Genomic DNA, 27,260 nt, shown 5'->3' with positions numbered 1-27,260 from the left:
GGCAGCCCTCAGCAACCTTGGAGGCACCCCTACACACCTGTAAGCCTTGCACCGCCTTCCCAAAGCTGGGTAAGGAGGTGCTGGGCTTGGGGAAGGAGGCAGGTGTGATCTGTCAGGGTCCTAGAGTCCTCAGTTAACTCTTTCCCACCTTTGGCAAGAAGGTGGGAAGGCGCTAGGTCCCACCAGAGCCTCGTGCCTCCTTCCCAAAACCCAGCGCCTCACCTGCCTACCTTTGGGAAGGCAGCATGCAGGCCGGGGCGTGTGTGTCAAATGTTGGCCTTGCTCCCCTCTCCCACATGACAAGTCAGTGTGCAGCCCACAGGTTCTGTGCTGAACTGTAGCACCCTGCTTGTGGTTAACGCTTAGCTGGAATGAAATATTCAACGCAGCAACAGAGAAATTAAAATAATAATTTATTTGTCAGACAAATAAATGAGAGGCACAGTGGTATATGGTTACCAAGCTCTGGCCTGGCCTCCTGCCATTATGGCCAGCACTTATATTTCCTTAATCCACCCCCCTTTGCTCCTCCTGTGGCTGCCTCTGTTCAATCAGCCTGCTTGAATTTCCTATTGGCTGATTGCTATAACCAATTTTAAGATACACTCATATCCTCCTGTCCTTATATGGAACACAAAGAGCTATATATTGTTACATCTATAAATGACAAATAAGTAGTAATATATCTTACATGTGTCTCAACAAGGAATCTTAATTACCAGCTCACCTCTTGCCCTCCTTGCCCTCCAAAACAGATGGTTAATAATTTTAAAATTTTATCTTAAACATATGTCAAGGATCTTGAGTTTCACATCAACATTGAAAGATCTCCTTCATTTGAAGGTTTCTAAACAAATGTCTGACAACTAATATATCTGGATGGCGTCTCTTGTCTGGCAGGGGGGGCTAGGCTCATCTGCCCCCCTGGTCTCCTACAGCAATATGACTCTATGAAATAAGAATTTAACATTTCTTTCTTTCTAGATCCTTTGTATAATTACATTTAAGCCAATATATTTAATACATTAGCATAGGTAACCTTTTAAAAGAATAAAGCTTCTCAAAGTAGAAAGGAAGGAACTCAGTAAAAAACAGTTTTTAAAGAAGCCTCTTTAGTTTACACCCCCCCCTTCTCCGTGCTCTTGGCCTTTTGTCCTGTGGCTCAAGTTTAACGGTTTCTTTTTACGACTTTGAGAATTGTTTTCTGCTATAAATCAAAGGGGGCCCCCTTGTCCAGGAGGATAAACATCTTGCCAAAGTACTTAGGCAGTTGGTCTTCTGCCTGGCATAACATTTGAAAATCTAAGCCCATTTAATTTAGGAACCTGATCAAGATATAAGCCAATATATGCCTTGATTAAAAATGCAGTCTATATTCAGATGCCACATCCCCCCCTTTCAAGCTCAAGGACCTTGCTACCAAGCGTCCTTGATAGTTTGATCTTCATCATATTCCTGAGTTAAAGCTGTGTATAGGGCCATGATATGAGGTAGAGTTTCATTCGAAATCATCTTGCTAATTGTACTTCTAAAACATGAAATGATACATGGCATCATACATAAAACCATTACCACTACTGTCAAGAAAAACAAGCAAGACAATAGTATCCCTTTGAGTCCTGTGACATTAGGTAACCATCCCATATCCCATCTGTCAGGGGTTTAGGTGCAGAGGAACGGGCAAGGGAGGAAACAGAGAGCGAAGGGGAGGAGACAGAGGAAAGGATGAGTGATGACGACGACCCGAGATCTCCCAGTCTTTCCAGTGAATCAGAGGATTCACAGAAAGGAGCACCAGTGGCCAGGGCAAGGGGGGAGTCTAGGGAGGCACCCCAGGAAGATAGAGCCAGAGGAGACTCAGGGGGGAGCAGCTGGAGATCGGGACCAGCGTCACCGCCAGGAAGCAGGGAAGAGGAAAGGAGCCAGGAGGGAAGCGCTGGCAGCTCACCACAGGAGGGAGGGCAGGAGTCAGGAGTGGCCACACCTCCATCGGGGAGCGAGGAAACGGTTAAGAGGAAAGTGGAAGGTTGGGCGCGCGCGCCAAGTTCAAATGCAGAGGAAGGCGGCGCAGTGAGCAGCCCCGAAAGGGAACCGGGTCCTAAAGCCCGGCGCAAGGAGGCAGAAGGGTCCGGGTCAGCGTCAGAAGAATCCCGGAAGGAAGAAGCCCCGGGGGGTAGAGGGACCCAGAGGAGGACAGTCAGGAGGAAAAGGTGGAGCAAGGCTAGGATATTAAGTTGGTGCGCACGGGGCGGAGACTCAGACGGAGCCTCGCCGATCTAGCTAGTAGACGTAGAGTTGCAGACAGCAGCGTGAGAATGGAAACTGTAATTCAATAAAGACTTTTACTTAATGACCGCTGGCTAGCGTGATCCTCTGTGAGCTAGGATCTTGAAGCAGCTCTGACAGTAGGCTCCGTCTCCACATTGTGGGCATCTGCAGCCTCGAGGAGAGGAGAGAAACAGGCGCCCACTAGCGAGCTCACGAACGGCAGGAGACATGACGGCTGAGCAGCAGATAGAGGACCTCAGAAAAGCAGTGGCACAACTGAACGCCGAGGTTCTCGCATCCAGGAAGAGAGAGGACGAGGCAGCTGCCGCCTGCAGGGATCTCCAGGTCAGGTTAGACGTACTGGCAAAGCAACCACCCCGGCAGGAGGGAATTGGGTTGGCGAGACGGACAGGCGGGCTGCTCTCTCACTTCGATGGGAACCTGCAACAGTATCCCAACTTTAGAGCCGACGTACTGTGCGCACTGCAACTGTTGCATAAAGACTTTAGAGATGAACAGGAGAGAGTGGGGTTCATCATGTCCCATCTGCATGGGGAGGCGAAAGCATGGTTGCGCAATTTATGGAGAGATAACGATCCGGCGCTCCAGAATGCGGATGCCTTTATTAAAGCGATGGATGGGTGTTTCTTATCAAGTATTGACATTGATCTTGCACGGAAGGAGGTGCATGGGCTGAGACAAGGGAGGGCCAGCGTCAGACAGTATCATGCACGCTTTTTCGCCTTGGTCAGCGCCCTGGAATGGGACAGGGATTCGGCTCCTGTAAGAGACCTCTTTTGGGAGGGACTGCACAACTCGATTAAAGATGAGATAGCGAGGGGGGAGAGACCCCGAACCACCCAGGAGGTCGTTCAGAGGGCACTGGCCGTGGGGGTGAGGCTGGAAGGACGTCCGTGGAGCAAGGACGAAGGACGTGGAGGGCGTGAACCAGCCGGGGGCCCCTCCTTCTTTCCCAGAGAAGCAGCGCGAACGCAATCCACGCCTCCGCCAGGAGGAGGAGCCGAACCTATGGAGGTTGGAGGTGCAAGGGCTCAGTCAGCAACCAGAGCCCTAGCACCGGCAGCAGTGAAGGCGAAGCCTCCTAGAGGGACCAGGAAGTGTTACGTCTGTGAGCAGCCAGGGCATATGGCGAAAGAGTGTCCCCAGAGGCCCCACAAGCTTACTGCAGCCTCAGCAATGGTGACTGCAGCAACGCAGCAGGGAGGACCACAGCAGGGAAACGACAATGTCTGGCTGGAGGAAGAGGCACTGGGGCCCAGCCAGACGTGTTAGTGACGCAGTCCCCAGAAATTTTACAGCCAGTGAACCCCCTCCCGCCCAAACCAGTAGTGAGGCTCACAGCATCTCTCCAGCTGCCCAATGGAATCACCATGGACGTGCCAATCACCATCGACTCCGGCAGCAACGCGGACTTTATAGGGCAGGAATTTGTCGACAGGCACGCTGTGCAGTTGCTGCCGGCCACACTGCCCCTGCAGGTTGTCACGGTGGATGGCAGGGAGCTGCTAGGGGGGCAAGTGGTGAAGCAGACGCCACCAATGGTGATGCGACTTGGGAATCACAGGGAAGTCATCAGCTTCAACGTCACTCAACTGTCTGACACGCCCATTGTATTGGGTATGAGTTGGCTGGACAAGCACAGCCCAACGATGGCTTGGTTCCAGAGGCAGCTGGTCTTCGGCTCTTCCTTTTGTGCTGAACACTGCATCGTACCCAGGCAGGAAGGAGGGGAAGAGGAGTCACAGCTGCTGCTAGGCACACTGCAAGCGATTCCCCACAAGTACGCAGAATTTCTGGAAGTTTTCTGCGAGAAGGAGGCGGACAGGCTACCCCCTCACAGACCATATGACTGCAAAATTGACCTGCTGCCGGGGGCGGCGCTGCCTAAAGGGAAGCTGTATTCCATGTCTGAGGACGAACTGCAGGAACTCAAAGACTTCATCGATCATAATTTGGAGCGCGGTTTCATCCGGGAGTCTAAGGCAGTGGGGGGCAGTCCTGTATTCTTTGTTAAGAAGCGAGACACGCCCCAAAAAAGACTCGTAGTGGATTACAGGATTTTGAACAGTGTGACCAAGCCGTCGGACTTCCCCATGCCCCGCATCGACGACCTCCTGGCGAAGGTACGGAAGGGAAAGGTGTTCACCAAGTTGGACCTGCGGGGGGCGTACAACCTCATTCGCATGCGGGAAGGTGATGAGTGGAAGACAGCCATGTTCACGCCACTGGGTACCTACGAATACAGAGTTATGCCTTTTGGACTGCAAAATGGCGCTCACGTTTTTCAAGCATTTATGCATCACGTGTTGGCGGGACTTCTCTACAAGACGTGCGTCTGTTTCTTGGATGACATCCTGATCTTTTCGGAGTCGCAGCAAGAACATGACAAGCACGTCAAGGAAGTGCTGGGCAGGCTAAAGCAACACAGGCTCTACGCCAAGCTGGAGAAGTGCCAATTTGACGTGCCGGAGGTGGATTTTCTGGGCTACAAGCTGTCTGCCAAGGGGCTCGCCATGGACAGCGCCAAGGTTCGAGCGGTGTTGGATTGGAAGAGCCCACGCAACCGGAAGGAGGTCCAACGGTTTGTCGGCTTTGCGAACTTCTATCGCAAGTTTATCAAGGGCTTCGCGATGCAGACGGCGGCCATCACTGACACCCTTAGCTCCAAGAAGAAGAAGTTCATATGGACAGAGCAGGCGGAGCAGTCCTTTCAGGCCCTCAAGCGTCTCTTCGCGTCGGAAGAGCAGCTGCTTCATGTCAACCCCAGCATGCCGATGAGGGTGGAGACAGACGCTTCGGACAGAGCAGTGGGGGCGGTCCTGCTGCAGAAGGACCCGCAGGGCGTGTGGCGGCCGGGAGCGTTTTACTCCAGGAAGCTCAGCAAGTCCGAGCAGAACTACACCATATGGGACAGGGAGTTGCTGGCCATTCATGCAGCGTTCAAGGCGTGGAGGCACTTTCTGATCGGCGCCAAGCACACGGTGCAGGTTTGCACGGACCACAAGAATCTGGAACACTGGCGCACGGCACAGTTCCTGAACCAGAGGCAGATACGTTGGGCTGAGTTCTTTGCGGACTTCGACTTCCGAATAGAGTATGTCCCGGGGGACACCAACATCATGGCAGACGCTCTCTCCCGCAAGCCACAGTATCTGGAGGACGCAACACCAGCGGCCGCCATGCACATCTTTGCACCGACAGTGTGGGCGTGCGCCGCGGCGACCGTGGACCTAGAGGCGGTGCGGCGAGCGTTGCAGGGGGACTCCTTCGCACGAACGAAGATGGCAGAGGTGCGAGGGGGCAAGGCAGCGGCCGACGGTTTCCAGCTACGAGATGGCTTGCTCATCCGTAAAGGGGCCATCTACGTGCCGGGTGACGAACTTCGAGCCAAGGTGCTACAGCAGCTGCACGACGCACCCACGGCCGGGCACTTTGGCAAGGAGAAGACGGTGGAATTAGTAGCCAGGGATTTCTGGTGGCCTGGAATGAGAGGGGAGGTCGCAGACTACGTAGCGAGGTGTGACACCTGCCAGAGGGCAAAGCCGGTGCACAAACCGCCGGCTGGACTGTTGGAGCCGCTGCAAACTCCGGTCGAACCTTGGGAGAGAGTGGCCCTGGACTTTGTCACGGATCTGCCCAGCTCAAGGGGCAAGACGGCAGTGTTGGTGGTGGTGGACCTGTTCTCCAAGATGGCGCATTTCATTCCGTGTGCTAAGGTGGCCACGGCGGAGCAAACCGCCAAACTGTTCATAGACCACGTGTTCAAGGTTCACGGTCTGCCACGGTCTATTCTGTCCGACCGCGGGCGGCAGTTCATCTCGAACTTCTGGCAGAAACTGATGGGCTTCCTAAACGTCAAGATCAATCTGGCGTCGGCGAGACACCCGCAGACCAACGGGCAAGCGGAGCGAGCCAATGCCATCATGCAGCAGTACCTGAGATGTTATGCAAACCAACAGCCTGCGACGTGGGTAGATTACCTGCCGCTTGCAGAGTTTGCCTACAACAACACGAAGCACGTATCCACGGGCGTCACGCCGTTCTTCGCCAACAACGGGCGGCACCCTAGAACCTTTCCGGGACTGGAATGCAGGGGAGAAGGGGAGCCGCAGTCAGCAGATGCGTTCGCGTCGGAGCTGCAGGAAGTCCACGATCAGCTGCGGCGCCACCTGGAGCTGGCTAAACACGCATACAAGGTACAAGCGGACAAACACAGAAGGGTTGGTGAAGAGCTCCACGTGGGAGACTGGGTCTGGTTAGCAGCCCACGCAGTGCCGGCCAGGTCGTTGGCCAAGAAGAAACTAGGGCATAAACAACTGGGGCCCTACCAAGTCGAAGAGAAGGTCAACCCGGTGGCTTTCAAGCTGGCGCTTCCGGAGGGTTCCAGAATGCATCCGGTGTTCCACAGATCGGTGCTCACTCCCTACAAGGCACCGCACAGGTTCCAGGAACCCGGAACGGCGCCGAGTCCGCTCAGAGAAGGAACGGGGCACACGGGAGTGGCACAGGAGGAGCGCATCAACGAAGTCACGGAGATTTTGGACTCCAGATGGGGGGAAGAGGGAGTAGAATACTTTCTCGCCAGGGAGGGCACCCCGGCCAGTGCGAACAGCTGGGTGCCGGGCTACGCTTTAGACGAACCTCTGCTCAAAGACGAGTTTCATGCCCTCTTCCCACATAGACCTATGCCAGCAGACTTTTTCGACGACTGGCTTTTCACGCCCACGCTTTCGGACAGCACGTTCAGGGGGTTCGACTCGGACGAGGAACCAACACGAGACGTCCGTTCCCCGGAGGGGTCACCCTCGGGATCGGTCTCAGAACCCTCGTATTGGTGGGACGATAGGCCGGAGGAGCAGTTCCGCAGGAAGTGGCTGGACTGTTCCGGCAGAGCAACGCCGCCTGGAGGAAGTGCGGGAGAGACGGACATGGACATTTTCGGGGACGACCCTGGTTTCGAGCACGGCGGCACAGAGATGGAAGAGGAGGTGACTGTCGTCAACGAGAGCAGAGAGGAAGACCTGGAAGAGTTCCGCGGGAGGCCTGCCACGGGAAGCGACCGATATCCGACGTTCGTCCCTTTGCAACAGCAGCCCCCAGCTCCAGCACCGGAAGGAGGGGAGGGGGGACTGGGGGGCTTCGAGGGGGGGATGGATGTCAGGGGTTTAGGTGCAGAGGAACGGGCAAGGGAGGAAACAGAGAGCGAAGGGGAGGAGACAGAGGAAAGGATGAGTGATGACGACGACCCGAGATCTCCCAGTCTTTCCAGTGAATCAGAGGATTCACAGAAAGGAGCACCAGTGGCCAGGGCAAGGGGGGAGTCTAGGGAGGCACCCCAGGAAGATAGAGCCAGAGGAGACTCAGGGGGGAGCAGCTGGAGATCGGGACCAGCGTCACCGCCAGGAAGCAGGGAAGAGGAAAGGAGCCAGGAGGGAAGCGCTGGCAGCTCACCACAGGAGGGAGGGCAGGAGTCAGGAGTGGCCACACCTCCATCGGGGAGCGAGGAAACGGTTAAGAGGAAAGTGGAAGGTTGGGCGCGCGCGCCAAGTTCAAATGCAGAGGAAGGCGGCGCAGTGAGCAGCCCCGAAAGGGAACCGGGTCCTAAAGCCCGGCGCAAGGAGGCAGAAGGGTCCGGGTCAGCGTCAGAAGAATCCCGGAAGGAAGAAGCCCCGGGGGGTAGAGGGACCCAGAGGAGGACAGTCAGGAGGAAAAGGTGGAGCAAGGCTAGGATATTAAGTTGGTGCGCACGGGGCGGAGACTCAGACGGAGCCTCGCCGATCTAGCTAGTAGACGTAGAGTTGCAGACAGCAGCGTGAGAATGGAAACTGTAATTCAATAAAGACTTTTACTTAATGACCGCTGGCTAGCGTGATCCTCTGTGAGCTAGGATCTTGAAGCAGCTCTGACACCATCCTTCCCATGTTTGTACTGGGACATGTGCTATATTCTCCATCTTTGTGGCCAACACACGGATTGCCTCACCATTATCTGAAATGTTAAAGCAACAGGCATTCCCTGTCAAGTTCAAGACTCCACATAGGCCTCCCTGCTTGGCAAATACATAATCCATTCCCATTTTCAGCTGCAAAATGGTGGCTCTACTTTCATCCAGCTGTTATGCAATACGTCTCAAACTCTGGGCCGTTACATTGGTTACAAGTTCCACTACTGCTTGCAATCGAATTATTCTGTTTAGATTATAAATAGGATCCCGTGCCCCTTGTATGAGCTCACCAGGATTCCAGGAGGCAGGATCATAATAGGCTATAATGCGCTCTGGTGGCCAATCATCAGTACCGCTCCAACTTTGGGTACTTCCTCCTGCTATATGAGAAATATCAGCGTTTCTTCGTGTTCGCTTAGCTGAACTAGTGGGCATAATCCACATTGGTGGTAATACCCATCCCAGGAAACAAGTCCCACTCCATTTGGAAGGGAGTTTCTTGTATGCCCATTCTCCACATATCCACCACAACCATCGGGTCTGAGGGTTTTGGTATGTGGAGTGCATAAGGCGAAATATCACAAGGGGTATAGAGTTCACAGTGCAGTATATTAGATTGCCTTTCTCTGTCACAGTTATGTTCCATACCACTTTCCATGCATGAATAAAAGGAGGTGCACAGGGCAAGGTATTCCGAGTTCGATAGGTAGTACCGTTTGCCCAGGTATGACTATTCTTAATATAATCCCAAGTATAGTGGCAATGAGAAGAGCCTATCATGGTAGAATCAGCTGCATCTGATGATTTATGTACACAGAATTCCCCTTGTACAGGTATAACTCGTAATGTTTAGTTGAGTTCCATCCGGGGAAATTCTGTACTTCTGCTTGGTGTGGCATTTCGCTTACCATACCAATGGCTTTTAATGGTATTGGTAATAAGGGCATACCTCCCTCTGAATCATCTGGCCCAAGAGAGCAAACAAGGCAATTGGTCCTATTTGCAACATTGGCTACCATTTCAGCTAAACCTACCCACATATTGTGGTCATAGCGGAATCCATATTTAGCAAATTTGGTCAGATTCAAGGACCCTTCCCCTTCCCAAGGGATCAGGATTAATAATAAAATCATGTTGATGTCTAGCATATGCATTCCTTCCACAAAAGATTACCTTATTGTGATAGCATAAAAATATTAGCCCCTATATAATTCCCCCAGTGACAGAAATGGGGAACCACCAAGACCAAAACATATATCCCAAGGATCCCCAATGTGTAATATCTCTGATAATTGTTCCACAAGGGGGCAGTCAATCAATTGTATAAGAGAATCTTCCCGCTCACAGTCTCTGGTTCAGACGCTCCTCAAGCTTCAGGCGTGTGCAGGTCAGCCAGCTTCCAGGGTGTGGCTGCAGCAGGCCGGTCGTCTAATGTTGCCCGTGACCTAGCCCGTTCCCCGTAGGGCTAGATACAGGGGTTTTTGGAGAGAGTCAGTTTAAGAGGATTAGAGGGGTCACCTTTGCACGTCCAACTGCCTTCAGACTTCTTCAAACGGGAGTGATGAATCCAGGGGGTCACCTCAGCTACCTTCACCGCTGTTGGAGTAGAGAGCAAGACGGTGTAAGGTCCACGCCACTTAGGTGCAAGTGGATCACGTTTCCACTCTTTCACCCATATGCTATGCCAGCCTGAAGCTGATGAATCGGCACGGCAATGCTGCACGGCGTGCGCTCGAGGGCCCACCTGTTAAGATAAAAAAAACAAACAAACACGGGAGAGAGACAAAAACACGGGAGAGAGATTGCACTTGTCCCTGTGTCGCATGGTCTCCTATTTGTTTGAGGTCAGTTGGACTATCCTGAACAAAGGAGGGCGGCCTCCCATACAGGAGCTCAAAAGGTGACAACTTAAGTCTTTTTGTGGGTGTGCACCGAACACGAAACAGTGTTATGGGTAACACGTCTACCCTCCTGAGACTTTAGACATATTAGTGGGCTTCTGGCATGCCCTGCAGATACCTTGCACAAGCGTCTGGCGGTAGGTGGTAAGCCTGGCCAGGTGAATTGCATTATTTGGATCCCAATTAGGATCTTCCAAGGGAAAGTTGTCCTGGAGATGACGGTCAATATTATAAATATTTCCCACTCTGGCCTGCTCACGCAAATATATCTGTGCCTTTTCAATTATGTCTCTCCTTTCCTCAGTGGTGAAGAGAGTATTCAGGAGCTGGCGACAATCTGTCTAAGTAGGACTATGAGTATTTACTATTGAAGTCACCAAGTCCATCATAGCCTGAGGTGGCTGTATTGCTTACTGACCGATCAAGGTCTCCCTGTAACTTCTGTAATAATTCTCTAGGACTTGGATGTACAGGGGTTTGGGGTGGGCAATTAGTTGTTCCACTAAAGGAGACTGTAGATGGAGTTCTACTGGGACTCACAGGTGGAATAACCACTTCTGCTTGGGCTTCATTATAGAACTCCAATGCCTCCTGAAGATATTTATCATAATCTATCAAGGAATCAAGTTCTGTGACTCCACCCCCATTATTCATTCCACTTTCTTGCCTTGGGGTTACAACTGGTGGAGTGTTTGGATTTATTTGGCAAGATTACTTTCCTAGCTTTGGCTTTTACAGCCAATAATTTGCATCGTTGGACTTTGCATTCCCTTATCCATGGAGGATTTTTATTTAATGTGCTCAGCCAAGAATCTATATATGAAAATTGTTCTGGGCACCCTCCAGTTTCTTTGGCGATGTTAGACCAAAGTTTGCTTACTAAATTTATATCAAAGGTTCCTTGAGATGGCCATTCAGTATTTTGCTTCGGCCATTCTAGTTCACATAACGTTCTCAGGCGCTCTGGTGTCATTTTGACTCCATACGCCCCTGAGAAGGCTTTCTTAGAATTATTTAACATACATTCAAAAGGTGTATTTCCCCCCTTTGAACCCCCAACTCCCATTGTATGGCCCTGTGAAGTATCCACTCAGTCACTCACACACACACCTTACTGGGAAACGAAGTAGTACTCACTCCACACTTAGGTCAGCTACACATTGTACTTTCTCACACATGCAATGCGCCAGATACTTCACCACACACTACCTCCCATTCTTCCCTTTTCCCCCACCAGACCACCATCTGATATACCCAGCCACCTAGCGTACTCAGTTCCCCTTTACTGAGACGCAGAAGTTTGATCAGGACTTCTCTTCCTCCCAATTAATTGGAGGGCCAAAACCCCTTAGTGCACTTACCCTTAGCTGGTTCCCTGTTTATTTCTCTGGTCCCCCCCCGGTCCGTCACCGTCAGTGGGCAGGGTATCAGACAGACGAGACTGCTGCGTTCCCCTGGAAAAATTTTTCCAGTGCGCGCTGGGTAGGCAATCAGTTGTCTTCTCTCTTGTACCCCGTCCAGTAAGGCGAAGGGGCTGCGTTCCAGCAGACCACTGATCCGAGTCGCAGGCACCATAAAATGTAGCACCCTGCTTGTGGTTAACGCTTAGCTGGAATGAAATATTCAACGCAGCAACAGAGAAATTAAAATAATAATTTATTTGTCAGACAAATAAATGAGAGGCACAGTGGTATATGGTTACCAAGCTCTGGCCTGGCCTCCTGCCATTATGGCCAGCACTTATATTTCCTTAATCCACCCCCCTTTGCTCCTCCTGTGGCTGCCTCTGTTCAATCAGCCTGCTTGAATTTCCTATTGGCTGATTGCTATAACCAATTTTAAGATACACTCATATCCTCCTGTCCTTATATGGAACACAAAGAGCTATATATTGTTACATCTATAAATGACAAATAAGTAGTAATATATCTTACATGTGTCTCAACAAGGAATCTTAATTACCAGCTCACCTCTTGCCCTCCTTGCCCTCCAAAACAGATGGTTAATAATTTTAAAATTTTATCTTAAACATATGTCAAGGATCTTGAGTTTCACATCAACATTGAAAGATCTCCTTCATTTGAAGGTTTCTAAACAAATGTCTGACAACTAATATATCTGGATGGCGTCTCTTGTCTGGCAGGGGGGGCTAGGCTCATCTGCCCCCCTGGTCTCCTACAGCAATATGACTCTATGAAATAAGAATTTAACATTTCTTTCTTTCTAGATCCTTTGTATAATTACATTTAAGCCAATATATTTAATACATTAGCATAGGTAACCTTTTAAAAGAATAAAGCTTCTCAAAGTAGAAAGGAAGGAACTCAGTAAAAAACAGTTTTTAAAGAAGCCTCTTTAGTTTACACCCCCCCCTTCTCCGTGCTCTTGGCCTTTTGTCCTGTGGCTCAAGTTTAACGGTTTCTTTTTACGACTTTGAGAATTGTTTTCTGCTATAAATCAAAGGGGGCCCCCTTGTCCAGGAGGATAAACATCTTGCCAAAGTACTTAGGCAGTTGGTCTTCTGCCTGGCATAACATTTGAAAATCTAAGCCCATTTAATTTAGGAACCTGATCAAGATATAAGCCAATATATGCCTTGATTAAAAATGCAGTCTATATTCAGATGCCACAGAACTACTCTTGTGGCCCACTTGGTATGAGAAATTGGAGCACCCTGGTTTAGATGGTGCATATTCCTGCTCTGGCGCCTTTGGGTGAGGGGTGGATTACAAATACTTCCAGTGTATAAATGATGCATTTTAATGTAGTTGGGTGTTTAATGAAGCCAAGAACTGTATCACAAGATTCGAAAATGTCAGAATGCAAGGCATCCTTGCATTGCAAGCTGCACATGAGTCTGGGAGGTGTGGTCTGGTCAGTTCACATCAGAATCCACAGAAATATCGTTCTTCAAACCACCCCTATTATTATCCAGGATGAAAGAATCTGTTCAAATTGGTTCTCTAAGTGTCTCATTTCCCCACTCTTAAATTTGGTTCCCCACATTTTGCAGCAATCTGCTTACAGAATCACATTTATCCTCCGTCCCTCATGATCAGCTTAGCTTAATGGTTGCCATCAATTTCATTTTAATTGATTTTAATTAATTTTTATAATGAAATGTTTTTAGAATGTTGTACTATTTTATTGTTGTTAGCCGCCCTGAGCCCGGCTTTGGCTGGGGAGGGTGGGATATAAATAAAATTTATTACTATTATTATTATCACTAATTGCAATCAAGAAAACGACATGTTTGACATGCCTCATTCTCTCTAGGGAATTTCTGAGGCTATCGGTGTGGCTTCAAGCACCCATATTTCCCAGGTGCTGGTGGCAGTGCGGGATTTTGGCCGCGCAGCCATTAAAAGGAAGACTGAGACGTCTGAGGTAAGGGTGTGAAGTGAGGAAGGAGCATAGCAAGAGTGTAGGTCAGCCACCCCCAGCCTGGTGCCCCTTCCCCATCCGTGTGTTTTGAGTTGGAACTCCCATCAGCCCCTGACAGCATGGCCAATGGTTAGACGAAGATCCTGGCAAATTGGATCCTTAGCAGCTATTTACATCCACACCAAAGCATGTGAAGCAGCCTCTGGGTTCCTCTGATCTAGGAAAACAGAGCTGTGTTGGAGAAGAACAAATCCTGCCCCATTTCCAAATATGCTCTTTTTCAAGGGATGGGATCCTTACCATTCCAAAAAGGCAATTAGATCTGCTCATCCTCTCAGTATGGAAGCCAGACAACTTCCTCTGTGGGTATGTCTCAGTCATCCTTCTGAAGTGGGCTCCAGCAGTCCTGTCTCTGTGGCTCCAGATCCTAGATCTGATCTGATCCCTTGACTCAGTCAGTCAGTCAAACGGAATCGTTAGAAACCATTGGTCATCCCCAGAGTACATGCAATACAAAAGTACACTGGCCCATGTTTTTAGGTTGGTTGTCAGATGGTTGGTTGGCATTTCCTCAATAGTGGAAGCTAATGGGGGACCCCAAGGGTCATCTAGTCCAACCCCCTCCAATGCAGGAATCTCAGCTCAAGCATCCCTGAGAGATGGCCATCCAACCTCCAACGGAGAGTCCACAACCTCCCAAGGGAGAGTGTTGTGCTGTCAGAAAGCTTTGAATGAAGAACCTCTTAGAGTTTGGAAGAGGGGACACCACTCCAACTGAGGGGAGGGAGCAGAAACCAAGAGAGAAGGCAGTCGGCAGGCTGGGAGAGGCAGAGAGAAAGAGGGGAGAGGTTTCAGCTGCATCCCGGGGCAGGGCAGCTGCCAAATTTGCTCTCGTGCAAGGGTTCTTCTGCTTACGGGAGTGCCTGCTGGCCCCATTCAACTATGTTCTAGAGTAGACCCATTGAATTTAATGAAGATGACTAAGTTAGGCCCATTCATTTCAACAGGTCTACTTGAAGCAAAGCATAGTTGAGTGTCACTCTCTGTGTTCACCTCCATATATTTGTCAATTAAGCAAATTATTACAAAGGCATAGTAACTGCGTGCGGATCTAACAGTTCCATAACCTGAGGGGGCCTTGGGTCATGTGCCCCCGACTCTCCAATTCTCCAACCCAGCTGGAAGGGGATCAGAACCTTTTCCTTCCACTTTCAGTTAACTTCCCTCAAGCTTCCGGTCTCCTTTTTGCAACTGTGCTAGAGGAGAAGGGAGCAGGAGCCGATGAGTCCAAGGCTCATTCACACAATAATAAACCATAGTTTATCACAGAGGTAACCAAAATGGTGCCCTTCCGATGCTACAGACTGCAACTCCCATCCCTCCTGACCACTGGCCATACTGGCTGAGGCTGATGGGAGCTAGAGGCCAACCTATGTTGATGCCCTCTGGTTTCTTGTTACATCTGAACGCAGCCCTGAACTCTCTTGTGCTCTGCCATCCAAGAGAAATGAAACCCAGGAGTGTGGTACCCCTGGGTTTTTGCTGTGAGTTGGGAAATGACCAAGGAAATTTCCCAACCCTCACTAGGGAGAAGATGAGCAGATCCACCCAGTTCATTTTAATTTTAAAAAAGCAGCTCCCATGGAAAAGAGCACCAGTGGTCAGTCTACCCTACACTGTCCTGTACTTTCTCCCTGGTTGACTGACCAAACCCAAAGAGAACACCTTCATGGTTCCTTGTTGTCAGAGCTGCTCGAAGATCCTAGCTCACAGAGGATCACGCTAGCCAGCGATCATTAGGTAAAAGTCTTTATTGAGTTACAGTTTCCATTCTCTTGCTGCTGCGTGCAACTCTACGTCTAGTAGCTAGATCGGCGAAGCTCCGTCTGATTCTCCGCCCCTTGTGCACCAACTTAATATCCTAGCCCTGCTCCACCTTTTCCGCCTGACTGTTCTCCTCTGGGTCCCTCTGCCCCCCGGGGTTTCTTCCTTCCGGGATTCTTCTGACGCTGACCCGGACCCTCCTGCCTCCTTGCGCCGGGCTTTAGGACCTGGCTCCCTTTCCGGGCTGCTTACTGCGCCGCCTTCCTCTGCATTTGAACTTGGCGCGCGCGCCCAACCTTCCACTTTCCGCCTAACTGTTTCTTCGCTCCCCGATGGAGGTGTGGCCACTCCTGACTCATGCCCTCCCTCCTGTGGTGAGCTGCCAGCGCTTGCCCCCTGGCTCCCTTCCTCCTCCCTGCTCCCTAGCGGTGACGCTGGTCCCGATTTCCAACTGCTCTCCTCTGAGTCCCCTCTGGCTCTATCTTCCTGGGGTGCCCCCCTAAACTCCCCCCTTGCCCTGGCCACTGGTGCTCCCTTCTGTGAATCCTCTGATTCACTGGAAAGACTCGGAGATCTCGGGTCGTCGTCATCACTCATCTTTTCTTCTGCCTCCTCCCCTTCGCTCTCTGTTTCCTCCCTTGCCCTTGCCTCTGCTCCTAAACCCCTGACACTTGTCATCCTGGGGAAAAATTGACCAGTGGGGTGTCACAGGGTTCTGTCCTGGGCCCGTTGTTGTTCCACTTTTTTTAAAAATAAATGACTTGGATGAAGGAATTGAGGGGATGCTCATCAAATTTGCAGATGACACCAAACTGGGAAGGGTAGCCAATGCCACAGAAGACAGAATCGGGATTCAAGATAACCTTAACAGATTGGAGAACTGGGCCCAAACTAACAAAATGAAATTCAATAGGGTCAAATGTCAGGCTCTACATTTAGGCAGGAAGAACCCGATGCACATATGTAGGATGGGGGAGGCCTGGCTTGCCAGCAGTTTGAGTTTCCTGGAGGAAAAAAAATACAAAATTTGTAAGTCTGCACAACAACTTGTTGTTGTTGCTTAGTCGTTTAGTCGTGTCCGACTCTTCGTGACCCCCTGGACCAGAGCACGCCAGGCACTCCTGTCTTCCACTGCCTCCCGCAGCTTGGTCAAACTCATGGCTGGTAGCTTCGAGAACACTGTCCAGCCATCTCGTCCTCTGTTGTCCCCTTCTCCTTGCGCCCTCCACCTTTCGCACAACAACTTACTGACTAACAAGATGAATTTTAACAGGGAGAAATGTAAAGTATTGCACTTGGGCAAAAAAAATGAGAGGCACAAATACAAGATGGGGGACACCTGGCTTGAGAGCAGTACATGTGAAAAGGATCTAGGAGTCTTGGTTGACCACAAACTTGACATGAGCCAACAGTGTGACGCGGCAGCTAAAAAAGCCAATGCAATTCTGGGCTGCATCAATAGGAGTATAGCATCTAGATCAAGGGAAGTAATAGTGCCACTGTATTCTGCTCTGGTCAGACCACACCTGGAGTACTGTGTCCAGTTCTGGGCACCACAGTTCAAGAAGGACACTGACAAACTGGAACGTGTCCAGAGGAGGGCAACCAAAATGGTCAAAGGCCTCGAAACGATGCCTTATGAGGAACGGCTAAGGGAGCTGGGCATGTTTAGCCTGGAGAAGAGGAGGTTAAGGGGTGATATGATAGCCATGTTCAAATATATAAAAGGATGTCACATAGAGGAGGGAGAAAGGTTGTTTTCTGCTGCTCCAGAGAAGCGGACACGGAGCAATGGATCCAAACTACAAGAAAGAAGATTCCACCTAAACATTAGGAAGAACTTCCTGACAGTAAGAGCTGTTTGACAGTGGAATTTGCTGCCAAGGAGTGTGGTGGAGTCTCCTACTTTGGAGGTCTTTAAGCAGAGGCTTGACAACCATATGTCAGGAGTGCTCTGATGGTGTTTCCTGCTTGGCAGGGGGTTGGACTCGATGGCCCTTGTGGTCTCTTCCAACTCTAGGATTCTATGATTCTACTAATATTTTCCCAGCTGCTAAAAGGTCCCAACTAAATGGTGATTTGTCTCCAATTGCACTTAAGGTTCCCAAACTCACTTTCCCCATCCTTTCCCTCCAGAATACTAGCGAGACCAATGCCAGCATCACCGTCATCCTTTGCTGTGGGCAAATGGCAATCGGGGCACGGCAGGATGAGCTCCCGCTTTTTATAGACCAGTTAACACAGGAGCTCCTCTTCCAATTCCAGAACAGCAGGAAGGTATGGCTCTGATTATCACACGGACTCCTGTTGTTTGTTCTCTCAGCTATACCATACTTTTCCGTGTATAAGACAAGGTGTTTTTTATTATTATTAAAAAATGATGTTTAAAAATGAGGGTCATCTTATACACAGATAGTGCATAGGGGGGACATGGGTTTGGTTGCCGCTGCAAGCCGGAGATAGTCAGTGGCTATTGTGCGTGTTATTGGTGGCTGCGGCAAGGGGTGGTGTTGACTGGCTGTCGCTGCGGAAATTGGGAAGGCGATTGGCAGTTTCTGCCGGCGAGGGACAGACAATAGGTGGGTTTTGCGACGTGTGTAAGTGGCAGCATAGGTCCAGCGGGTGAGCAATTTTTGGAATCCCCTCCCCCCAAATAGCTGAACAACTGTGGGTAATCCTCCCTTCCAAAAGCTCAGCAACTCTGGGCAATCCTCCCCCCCCCCCATTTTCTTAATTGGGAGTCCCCCCTAATAGGGGGTGTCTTATACATGAAAAAATACGGTACATCCTGCCTTTCTCCTGTCATATTACTCCAGGAGGTGTGCAACCATTTCCCCCGTGGTCACCATCCAGGCACTGAGCAGACCTCCTGAGCTCCGTCAAGGTCCTTGCACCACATTGCCTTCAGACTGTGCCCTAGGGCAGGGTCTTTGGCTTCATCCACCAAAGGGTTGTAGACTGGGGTGTATACTGGCTCCACCCTTAGGACCAGATGGGGCATTACAGTGGTACCTTGGTTCTCAAACTTGATCCATTCTGAAACCAAAGTGTTCCAAACCAAGGCACGCTTTCCCATAGAAAGTAATGCAAAATGGATTAATTCTTTCCAGACTTTTTAAAAAGAAACCCTAAAACAGCAATTCAACATGAATTTAACTATCTAACAAGACCATTTCTGGGTTAGGGTTAATTTTTGGATTGGGTTAGGGTTAGGGTAAGGATTAGAATTAGGGTTAGGGTCAGTGTGGCTTTATGTTGCCTTGTGATTTTGATTCAAACTCAATTTTACAAAATCCCTTCTCCTTTCAGAACGAGGATTTGAAGAAGAGCTTTATGAAGGCAGCAACTCTAATAACCAAGGCGCTTCTGCAATCGAATGTGGGACATGTCACCTTCCCCCACAAAGAGGAGCTCACCTTCTGCATCATCGTGAGTAGAAAGAAAAAGAAAAAAAGAGGGGGAATCTCCTGGGGTTTCTTTTCAGAGCGTTTTTTCTTAAAAATAGCTGTGTAGGTCTAGCTCTGGGTTGCATGTTCTGACCATCTGGCCCCAAACCATTTCTGGGTGGTCACCTTCTGCTCCAGCTGAAGTTTCCAAACCCTCTTGAAAGGCAGCCCTCCCTTGTGGCAACCTCAGCAGGCTGTCACCAGCGCCTAAGGAAAAGAGGCTAGGTTCTCCCCGGAGGAGAGGGCTGTCGAGGGCTCCCAGCCATGATTGCTATGTTCGACCTCCACAGAGGAAGGAAGCCATGTTTCTGCATATAGTTGCTGGAAGCCACAGGCGGGGAGAGGGCTCTTGGGGGGCTCATGGTCTGCTCCCTGGCTTCTCACAGGCGTCTGGTTGGCCACTGTGAGGAGGCTGGACGAGATGGGCCCTTGGCCTGGTCCAGAAGGCTGGTCTTCTGCTCTTCTGCCCAGGAGAAAAAGGGATCTTCTTCCCAGATCCAGGAAGCCCACTCTTCTCCCCTAGGAGGACCCACTTGCCAGTTGCAAAGAAGTTGTCAAGTGGGCTGGATAGAGAGCACACCTCAGGGCTTGGTGTGGTAGTGGCGGCAGGGATGGCGCCTCCAGGTCCCTGACATGCTGTGTGCTTCCCCACCACAGGAGGTTATCAAAGAGGAGCCAGTGGCATCACTCACCATCCTGCACCAGGCGATGGAAAACATCACTCGCCTGACGTAAGTACGGCCAGGCACAGTACATATTTCTTCACCAGGTTTATGGACTGCTGGGTGCTGATCCTTTCCTCTCCCCTTCTTTCTCTTCTCAGTGCCTTGAGACCATGCATGGGCCCCCTGCTCCGGGCTCAGCTGATCAAGAGAACCATCCCGAAGGTCTTCCAATTGCCATCACTGCAGGTTACAAAGATCAAGGCCGGGAGCTCTGTGCCACCAACGCAGAGCCAGGTGACTGGACCTTCTGCTTCTGGAGGAAAATGGGGTTGCCAGGTTAAAGGATTTGAGGGCAAAGAGTCTGAGCCGTGTAAGCCGCAAAGAATGCTGCCTGAGACACTTGACCCATCACAATGATGTAACAGCCAGAGACTTGGGGTGTATATTTTTGATTTTAATCATGTTTCCATATTTATTGCATTTCACCTTTGCTAGAATGCATCCACGTATGATTCCTGCATGCCTGCATTTTGTGACTCTCATGCCTCCCTCCTACGCTGCATTTCATTTTATTTGTTTGCTTGTTTGTTTATATGCTGCCCATCTGACTGGGTTACTCTAGCCACTCTGGGCGGCTTCCAACAAATTAAAACACAGCCAGACGTCAAATATTTAAAACTTCCCTATGCAGGGCTGCCTTCAGATGTCTTCAGACGGAAGTATAATGATGTATCTCTCTGACATCTGACAGGAGGGTGTTCCACGGGGTGGGCCCCACCACCAAGGCGGCCCTCTGCCTTGGAACACCCCAAGGAAGTTGAGCCCAGTGTGGAGTCCTGTATCTTTATATCGCATGACCTGTAACCTTACATACATCAAGAAACGTTTGATGTTTATGACTCTTTGTGTGCCGTGCTTGAACCCCTGCATAAGCTTTGTTACAAATTTGGGCTAGAAGGCTCCAGAGCATACGGGATTTCCATGGGGGTCTTCAGCTTCTAAGTGCTTTTGCTTCTCTCCTTCCAGGACTGTTATCAAGACACCGTCTACATCTGGCTCAACATGCTCACCAGCTTGCTGTCGGAGGCCCCCTCTCTGGAGACACTGCAGGAGATATTAGTGGTAAGGGAGCCCCCAAGGTGTCAGAGCAGGGGGAAGCAGCAGCTCCCATGCCGGAGGACAGACCCTCTTGAAATGATTGCACGGAGGGCATCTGTAGCCAACTCGCTGGTTGTGGGTGCTGATGGTCAAGTGGGCCTCTGTTCTGCTAGCAATGCTTGTGCAAGGCACACAAGATATGTCCTCTGCTGATGGCGTATGGGGAAGGGCCATGGCTCGGGACAGAGCATCTGTCTTGCATGCCCAAGGTCCCCGGTTCAGTCCTCAGCATCTCCAGGTGGGGCTGGGAAAAGGCTCTCTGTCTGAAAGCCCAAAGGGCCAACTGCCAGTCCTCATTACCTGTGGATCAATGGCTGGGCTTGGTCTAAGGATGCTTCCTGCATTCCATTGCTATGGCTGTGGTGAGGTGTATGTTGTATTGTTGCAATTATCACACACACAAACACACCAATGACAGATTGCAGGGCGGTTCACAACATAAAAATACAAAATCAGAACAGAAAATGCATAATAAAACAAAAGCAACCCAAGAGCCAATTAATATCTAATTCTACTAATGCTTTTTTTTAAACGGCTTCTTTTTTCTGTGTCTTTAGTTGTTCTTGTTTTGTTTGTAAGCTGCCTCGAGTCCCTGTCTGGGAAAGAGGTGGGGTATTAATAATAATAATAATAATAATAATAAACAAATTGCAGCAAACTTTCTCCTTTACAAAACAACTCCTTTTTGCAATTTGTCCCCTCTATGAAGCTTTGTGAATTTGCAAACCTGGATTAAGGGTTGTCCTTCCATGTGATGACGATGATTTCTCTCTCACAGCACACAAATGGCTGGATTGACTCCACAAAAATCAGTGAGAGGCAAAGAGCAGTCAAGACCACCAACGTACTCATAAAATATGTCTCCGAGCATTTGGACTTTGATGTGAGTGACCAAGGCTTAATGCTGCAATTTCAAATCATATTGCGTTGGAAAGTTCAGGTGTGAACTAGATGAAAGCTGTATGGCATGGCCATCCCAGGGAAAGGTGCCAGCCAGTGCTATTTTTCTAGAAAAAGAGGTGCCAGGACTCACCATGAACTCACCTCCCTCATTCTCTTATAATGGCAATAGTGCCCACCTGAGAGGTGCCAGTGTTAGCTATTTGCAGTATAGTAGCACTGCAGAGAGCTTGCTGGGGAGACCATGCATTAAAAAGGGACTCAAAAATAACTTAAACAAGGTTTTAATAACAAAAACAAAAACTCCTAAATACACCAACAACAAACCAGACCCAACCACCAACCCATCCCCCAGGGTAACGGAAGAGCTAGGGGCTGCTCCTTATATACTACACCCAAATGTTGACACAGCTTAATCAATACAACTCAGCACCTGCTGTGTTTCACAGCTGTAAAGCTGGGTCTCGTTAGTTTGCTCTGGCCCTTGCTCTGGCCCCTTAAAGACATACACAACTGGTGGAACAATGATGAACCTTTACATTTAAAGAAACCATTCAACATTTCCCCTGCGGTTCATCATTGTGGAACAAAATCGTAAAGCATATTTTGTACATGTCTTTCATGAGTAACCTTTGGAAGTGCTTTAGTAAAAATGTCTGCAATTTGATTGTCACCTGGAACATATTGAAATACAATCATTTCGTCAGCAATTAGTTTCTTTACAAACTGTAAACGTAACCTTAAGACTCTAGTGCGCTGCGTATTGGTCTCTGAACACAGGATAGCAAGTCCGCTCTGGGAATCAAGGTAAACTCTTACTGGTAGTGTTACTTTCATCTGTAGGTCTGCAAATACTTGCAGATACCATTCCACATCATGAGTGGCCTGAACGCATGCACATAATTCACTCTCTGTTGTGGAGAGACAAATAATGGTTTGTGTCTGGGACTTCCATTCAAATGGACAACCGTTATAACAAAACACCATACCAGACACATCCCTGCAATTATTTTGTTCCACTGCATGAGATGCATCGCAGAAAATTTCAAAACCTTTGTCAATACATGATGTAAACTGCAACCTATAATGTTTGGTATGTTTAAGGTACACTACCACTCTCTTAAGAGCAGAGAAACATTGTGTAGTGGGCTTTCCCACAAATTTTGCCAGAAAGTGAAAGGCATAAGTTATATCTGGTCTTGAGATTCTTTGAATGAAATTTAGCTTGCCTATAGCAGAACTGTCAGAGCTGCTTCCTGATCCTAGCTCACAGAGGATCACGCTAGCCAGCGGTCACTTTATAAAAGTCTTTATTGAGTTACAGTTTCCATTCTCAAGCTGCTGCGCGCAACTCTACGTCTTAAGGGTTAGACCGGCGAAGCTCCGTCTGAGTCTCCGCCCCCTGTGCACCAGCTTACTAACCTAGCTTTACTCCACCTTTTCCGCCTGACCGTTCTTCTCTGGGTCCCTCTGCCCCCCGGGGTCTCTTCCTTCCGGGACTCTTCTGACGCAGACCCCCCGGACCCTCCTGTCTCCTTGCGCCGGGCTTTAGGACCTGGCTCCCTTTCCGGGCTGCTTACTGCCCCACCTTCCTGTGCATTTGAACTTGGCGCGCGCGCCCAACCTTCCACTTTCCATCTGACCGTTTCTTCACTCTCCGATGGAGGTGTGGCCACTCCTGACTCGTGCCCTCCCTCCTGTTGCGAGCTGCCAGCGCTTGATACCTGGCGCCCTTCTTCTCCCCTGCTCTCTGTTGGTGACGCTGGTCCCGATTTCCAACTGCTCCCCTCTGAGCCCCCTCTGGACCCTTCTTCCTGGGGTGTCCCCCTAGGCTCCCCCCTTGCTCTGGCCACTGGTGCTCCTTTCTGTGAATCTTCTGATTCACTGGAAAGACTCGGGGATCTCGGGTCGTCGTCATCACTCATCTTTTCTTCTGCCTCCTCCCCCTCGCTCTCTGTTTCCTCCCTTGCCCTCGCCTCTGCTCCTGAACCCCTGACAAGAACGATACAAAGTTTTGTTAGGAAATGGCTTATCTTCACCTGTAAAGGTGAAACCACACACCATAGGCGTATCCTTCCCATTTGCATTTTCTTAAACCCATTTTGAATCAATAAGTCTCATATCTGGGGTTTGTGGTACAAGAGACCAGGTGTTATGCTCTTTTAAAGAAGCTATCTCAGAGTTGATAGCTTTATACCAATTTACAACTTGGTGCTTAGGTAAATTCTGAACATCATAGTAGCTTTTTGGCTCAAAAACCGCCTTATTGGCATACACAGTATTTAAATGTTCATCTGCAATGGATGTGCAGTCCTTTTGCAAAATGTCCCTGCTTATTGCAGAACCAATAACGCTTTGCAGCTTTAAATGCAGCCGTATCACCACAAGTTTGCATATGGCATTTCTCATTGTTTCTGGAAACAGGAGTGCTTATGGCACAAGCCTCCCTTCTATCCAACTCGCCCATTAATCTTGCCGTTACCCCTTCCACAGTTAATTGTGCTGGTGGAACGGCAGATATCTGGCTAGCTACACCATCAAAGTCCTCATTAAGGGAACAAAGAATGATAAAAACATACTGAATATCAGGTATCTCCATGTCCCTTTGAATTAATTTGCAGCGTATTGCCTCCAGACATCTCAAGTGTGCTGCCAAATCACCACCAGGCTGCAACTTGGTCTGGTACAGCTGCTTGAAAAACATCAATGCAGATGCTGACTCTTTTCTAATATGCACTGCTGCAAGACTGTCCCACATTTCTTTGGCCGTTTTCTTATTTCTTATATAGACTACTTGCTGGTCGCTAACTGCCAAATTAATTATTGCCCTGGCTTTTGCATCTCCTTTCAACCAAGCATTAGTTACAGGGTCAGGAGGGTCATCAGTTACATAGGTCCATACTTCTCCTTTTTTAAAAAAAGTAATATTTATTAAAGTTTCAAAAGGTACAAAAAACAAAACAAAAAGACAAAGAAAAACACAAAAATTTCCACCTTTAAAATCTCATTTTCAATAACTTCTTTTCACGACTTCCCCTCACCTCCCCTTCTTGTATTCCAGATCCAATTATTTGTTCAATAAGTTTTTATCCCTAATGTCTTAACCTTAATTTGTTAGTGTGTTTATTTGTATTAGATTTTAACCCTTAATTCATTATTATATTTAGTTCAGTTTATAAATCAACTTTTAATTTATATACCTTAATCATATGTAAAAAACTTTTTCTAAGGTTGACCCTATTTCCCTTCCACGAATTCCCCATTCTTATAATGATAAACAACATGAAATTTGACACAGCATAAAAAAGATCAGGCCCCCTTTGGATTTCCAAACCCCACCCTTCTCTCCCCGGTTTCAATCCCAAACCGTAGTCCATTTAGTCCATCTATTTAGCCTGGTGACCTTACGTCCGAGGCTCTCAAATCTCTCTCAGTCCCTTTCAGCCGGCTTCTTTGAAAGTCCCTTATGATTGACACCCAAACTCGAAGGGGCGCTCTCTCTATAATGTCCATGATCCTTCCAGCCAAGCCTACTTGTTTAAAGGTGGAGCTCAAGCTCTGTTTCTTAAATCCATGTGTCCCAAAGACTCCAGCTTCCACCTTGGTCGAGCTTGAAACCATCTTGACAGGCCTCCGGCTATCGTTTACCTTCTGTGACATTTCGACCGCCCCTCCTTTCTGCTCCTCCTGTTCAGCAAGTATCTTTTCCTCCTCTTCAGTCTTTGGTTTCTTTTCTTGTCCAGCTGCCTGTGTTTTGAACATCAAGTCATTTTCCAGCTCAGAAGGTATATTTACTGTTGACTTTGGTTTTGTAGGACTTGTAGACAAAACATGGCCTTGCTCATACATCTTTCGCAGCTTTCCCATGAGAAAGACGACCTCATCCAGATCTGCCAGAATTTTCCGACCTATTTCCATTCTTGTAATGTCCGTGAATCCCCTCTAGAGGGATTCTGGTTACTTAGTATTCCTTTCACTTCCAATCCAAGAGTCAAATTTATTTGTATCAATCTTTCTTTACTTTCAATACCTTGTAACGATATGACCGGCAAAACCAAAACTTTCAGTTTTTTTCGACTTTGACAGCTAATTTGACAGCTGTCAAAATCTTCTGTAAACCCTCAGCAGGCTCCTTTCACGGGTTACTCCCGGTCTCGGGAAAAGTGGCACTTAATCAAAGCAAATAAACTCTTGTCCTCCAGCACAGTAACTTAGACTTTTAAATCCGTGGAAATTAATAACTTTTATCCAATCAGGGAAAAAAACAGCTCTTCTCTCAACCTTAGTTGGCAAATCCTTGCTTTAAACTGTTTACAATGGGGGGGGGGGAGACGGACTTCCTCTTTGCACCTCCCCCGCTCGTGCCAGATCCACAAAAAAGAGAATAATTTTAGTCCAATTTCCAAATTACCGTATTTTTCGCCCTATAAGACGCACTTTTTCCCCTCCAAAAATGAAGGGGAAATGTGGGTGCGTCTTATGGGGCGAATGCAGGCTTTCGCTGAAGCCTGGAGAGCGAGAGCGGTAGGTGCGCACCGACCCCTCTCGCTCTCCAGGCTTCGCGGACCTCTCCTCAAGCAGCGGGAACGTTCCCACTGCTTGGGGAGAGTTGCCGGCATCCCGAAGCCTGCGCGCGCTGATCCCAGCACGTGCAGGCTTCGCGGATCTCTCCCCAAGCAGCGGGAACGTTCCCACTGCTTGGGGAGAGTTGCAGGCATCCCGAAGCCTGCGCGCGCTGATCCCAGCACGTGCAGGCTTCGCGGATCTCTCCCCAAGCAGCGGGAACGTTCCCACTGCTTGGGGAGAGTTGCCGGCATCCCGAAGCCTGCAAGCGCTGATCCCAGCACGTGCAGGCTTCGCGGATCTCTCCCCAAGCAGCGGGAACGTTCCCACTGCTTGGGGAGAGTTGCCGGCATCCCGAAGCCTGCAAGCGCTGATCCCAGCACGTGCAGGCTTCGCGGATCTCTCCCCAAGCAGCGGGAACGTTCCCACTGCTTGGGGAGAGTTGCAGGCATCCCGAAGCCTGCAAGCGCTGATCCCAGCACGTGTAGGCTTCGCGGATCTCTCCCCAAGCAGCGGGAACGTTCCCACTGCTTGGGGAGAGTTGCAGGCATCCCGAAGCCTGCGCGCGCTGATCCCAGCACGCGCAGGCTTCGCGGATCTCTCCCCAAGCAGCGGGAATGTTCCCACTGCTTGGGGAGAGTTGCAGGCATCCCGAAGCCTGCGCGCGCTGATCCCAGCACGCGCAGGCTTCGCGGATCTCTCCCCAAGCAGCGGGAACGTTCCCACTGCTTGGGGAGAGTTGCAGGCATCCCGAAGCCTGCGCGCGCTGATCCCAGCACGCGCAGGCTTCGCGGATCTCTCCCCAAGCAGCGGGAACGTTCCCGCTGCTTGGGGAGAGTTGCAGGCATCCCGAAGCCTGCGCGCGCTGATCCCAGCACGCGCAGGCTTCGCGGATCTCTCCCCAAGCAGCGGGAACGTTCCCACTGCTTGGGGAGAGTTGCAGGCATCCCGAAGCCTGCGCGCGCTGATCCCAGCACGCGCAGGCTTCGCGGATCTCTCCCCAAGCAGCGGGAACGTTCCCACTGCTTGGGGAGAGTTGCAGGCATCCCGAAGCCTGCCCGCGCTGATCCCAGCACGTGCAGGCTTCGCGGATCTCTCCCCAAGCAGCGGGAACGTTCCCACTGCTTGGGGAGAGTTGCAGGCATCCCGAAGCCTGCAAGCGCTGATCCCAGCACGTGCAGGCTTC

The 27,260-nt window shown here is 49.7% G+C and overlaps 1 protein-coding gene across 1 annotated transcript in view; it reads left to right on the top strand.

The window, feature by feature from the left end:
• The window catches only part of LOC308590433 (maestro heat-like repeat family member 5), a 41,397-nt gene that overhangs the window by 2,975 nt on the left and 11,162 nt on the right, over positions 1 to 27,260 (top strand). The window contains exons 3-9 of the mRNA XM_081200476.1: positions 13,411 to 13,521; positions 17,479 to 17,619; positions 18,652 to 18,771; positions 19,446 to 19,519; positions 19,612 to 19,747; positions 20,480 to 20,575; positions 21,390 to 21,494. Of these exons, the coding sequence (XP_081056602.1) occupies positions 13,411 to 13,521; positions 17,479 to 17,619; positions 18,652 to 18,771; positions 19,446 to 19,519; positions 19,612 to 19,747; positions 20,480 to 20,575; positions 21,390 to 21,494 (783 nt within the window). The remainder of the gene's footprint in view (positions 1 to 13,410; positions 13,522 to 17,478; positions 17,620 to 18,651; positions 18,772 to 19,445; positions 19,520 to 19,611; positions 19,748 to 20,479; positions 20,576 to 21,389; positions 21,495 to 27,260) is intronic.

This window comes from Podarcis bocagei (assembly GCF_964188305.1).
Source record: "Podarcis bocagei genome assembly, chromosome: 7".
NCBI lineage: Eukaryota > Metazoa > Chordata > Lepidosauria > Squamata > Lacertidae > Podarcis > Podarcis bocagei.
The sequence above is the reverse complement of the archived record's forward strand: the minus strand, read 5'-3'. Positions and strand labels throughout refer to the sequence as shown.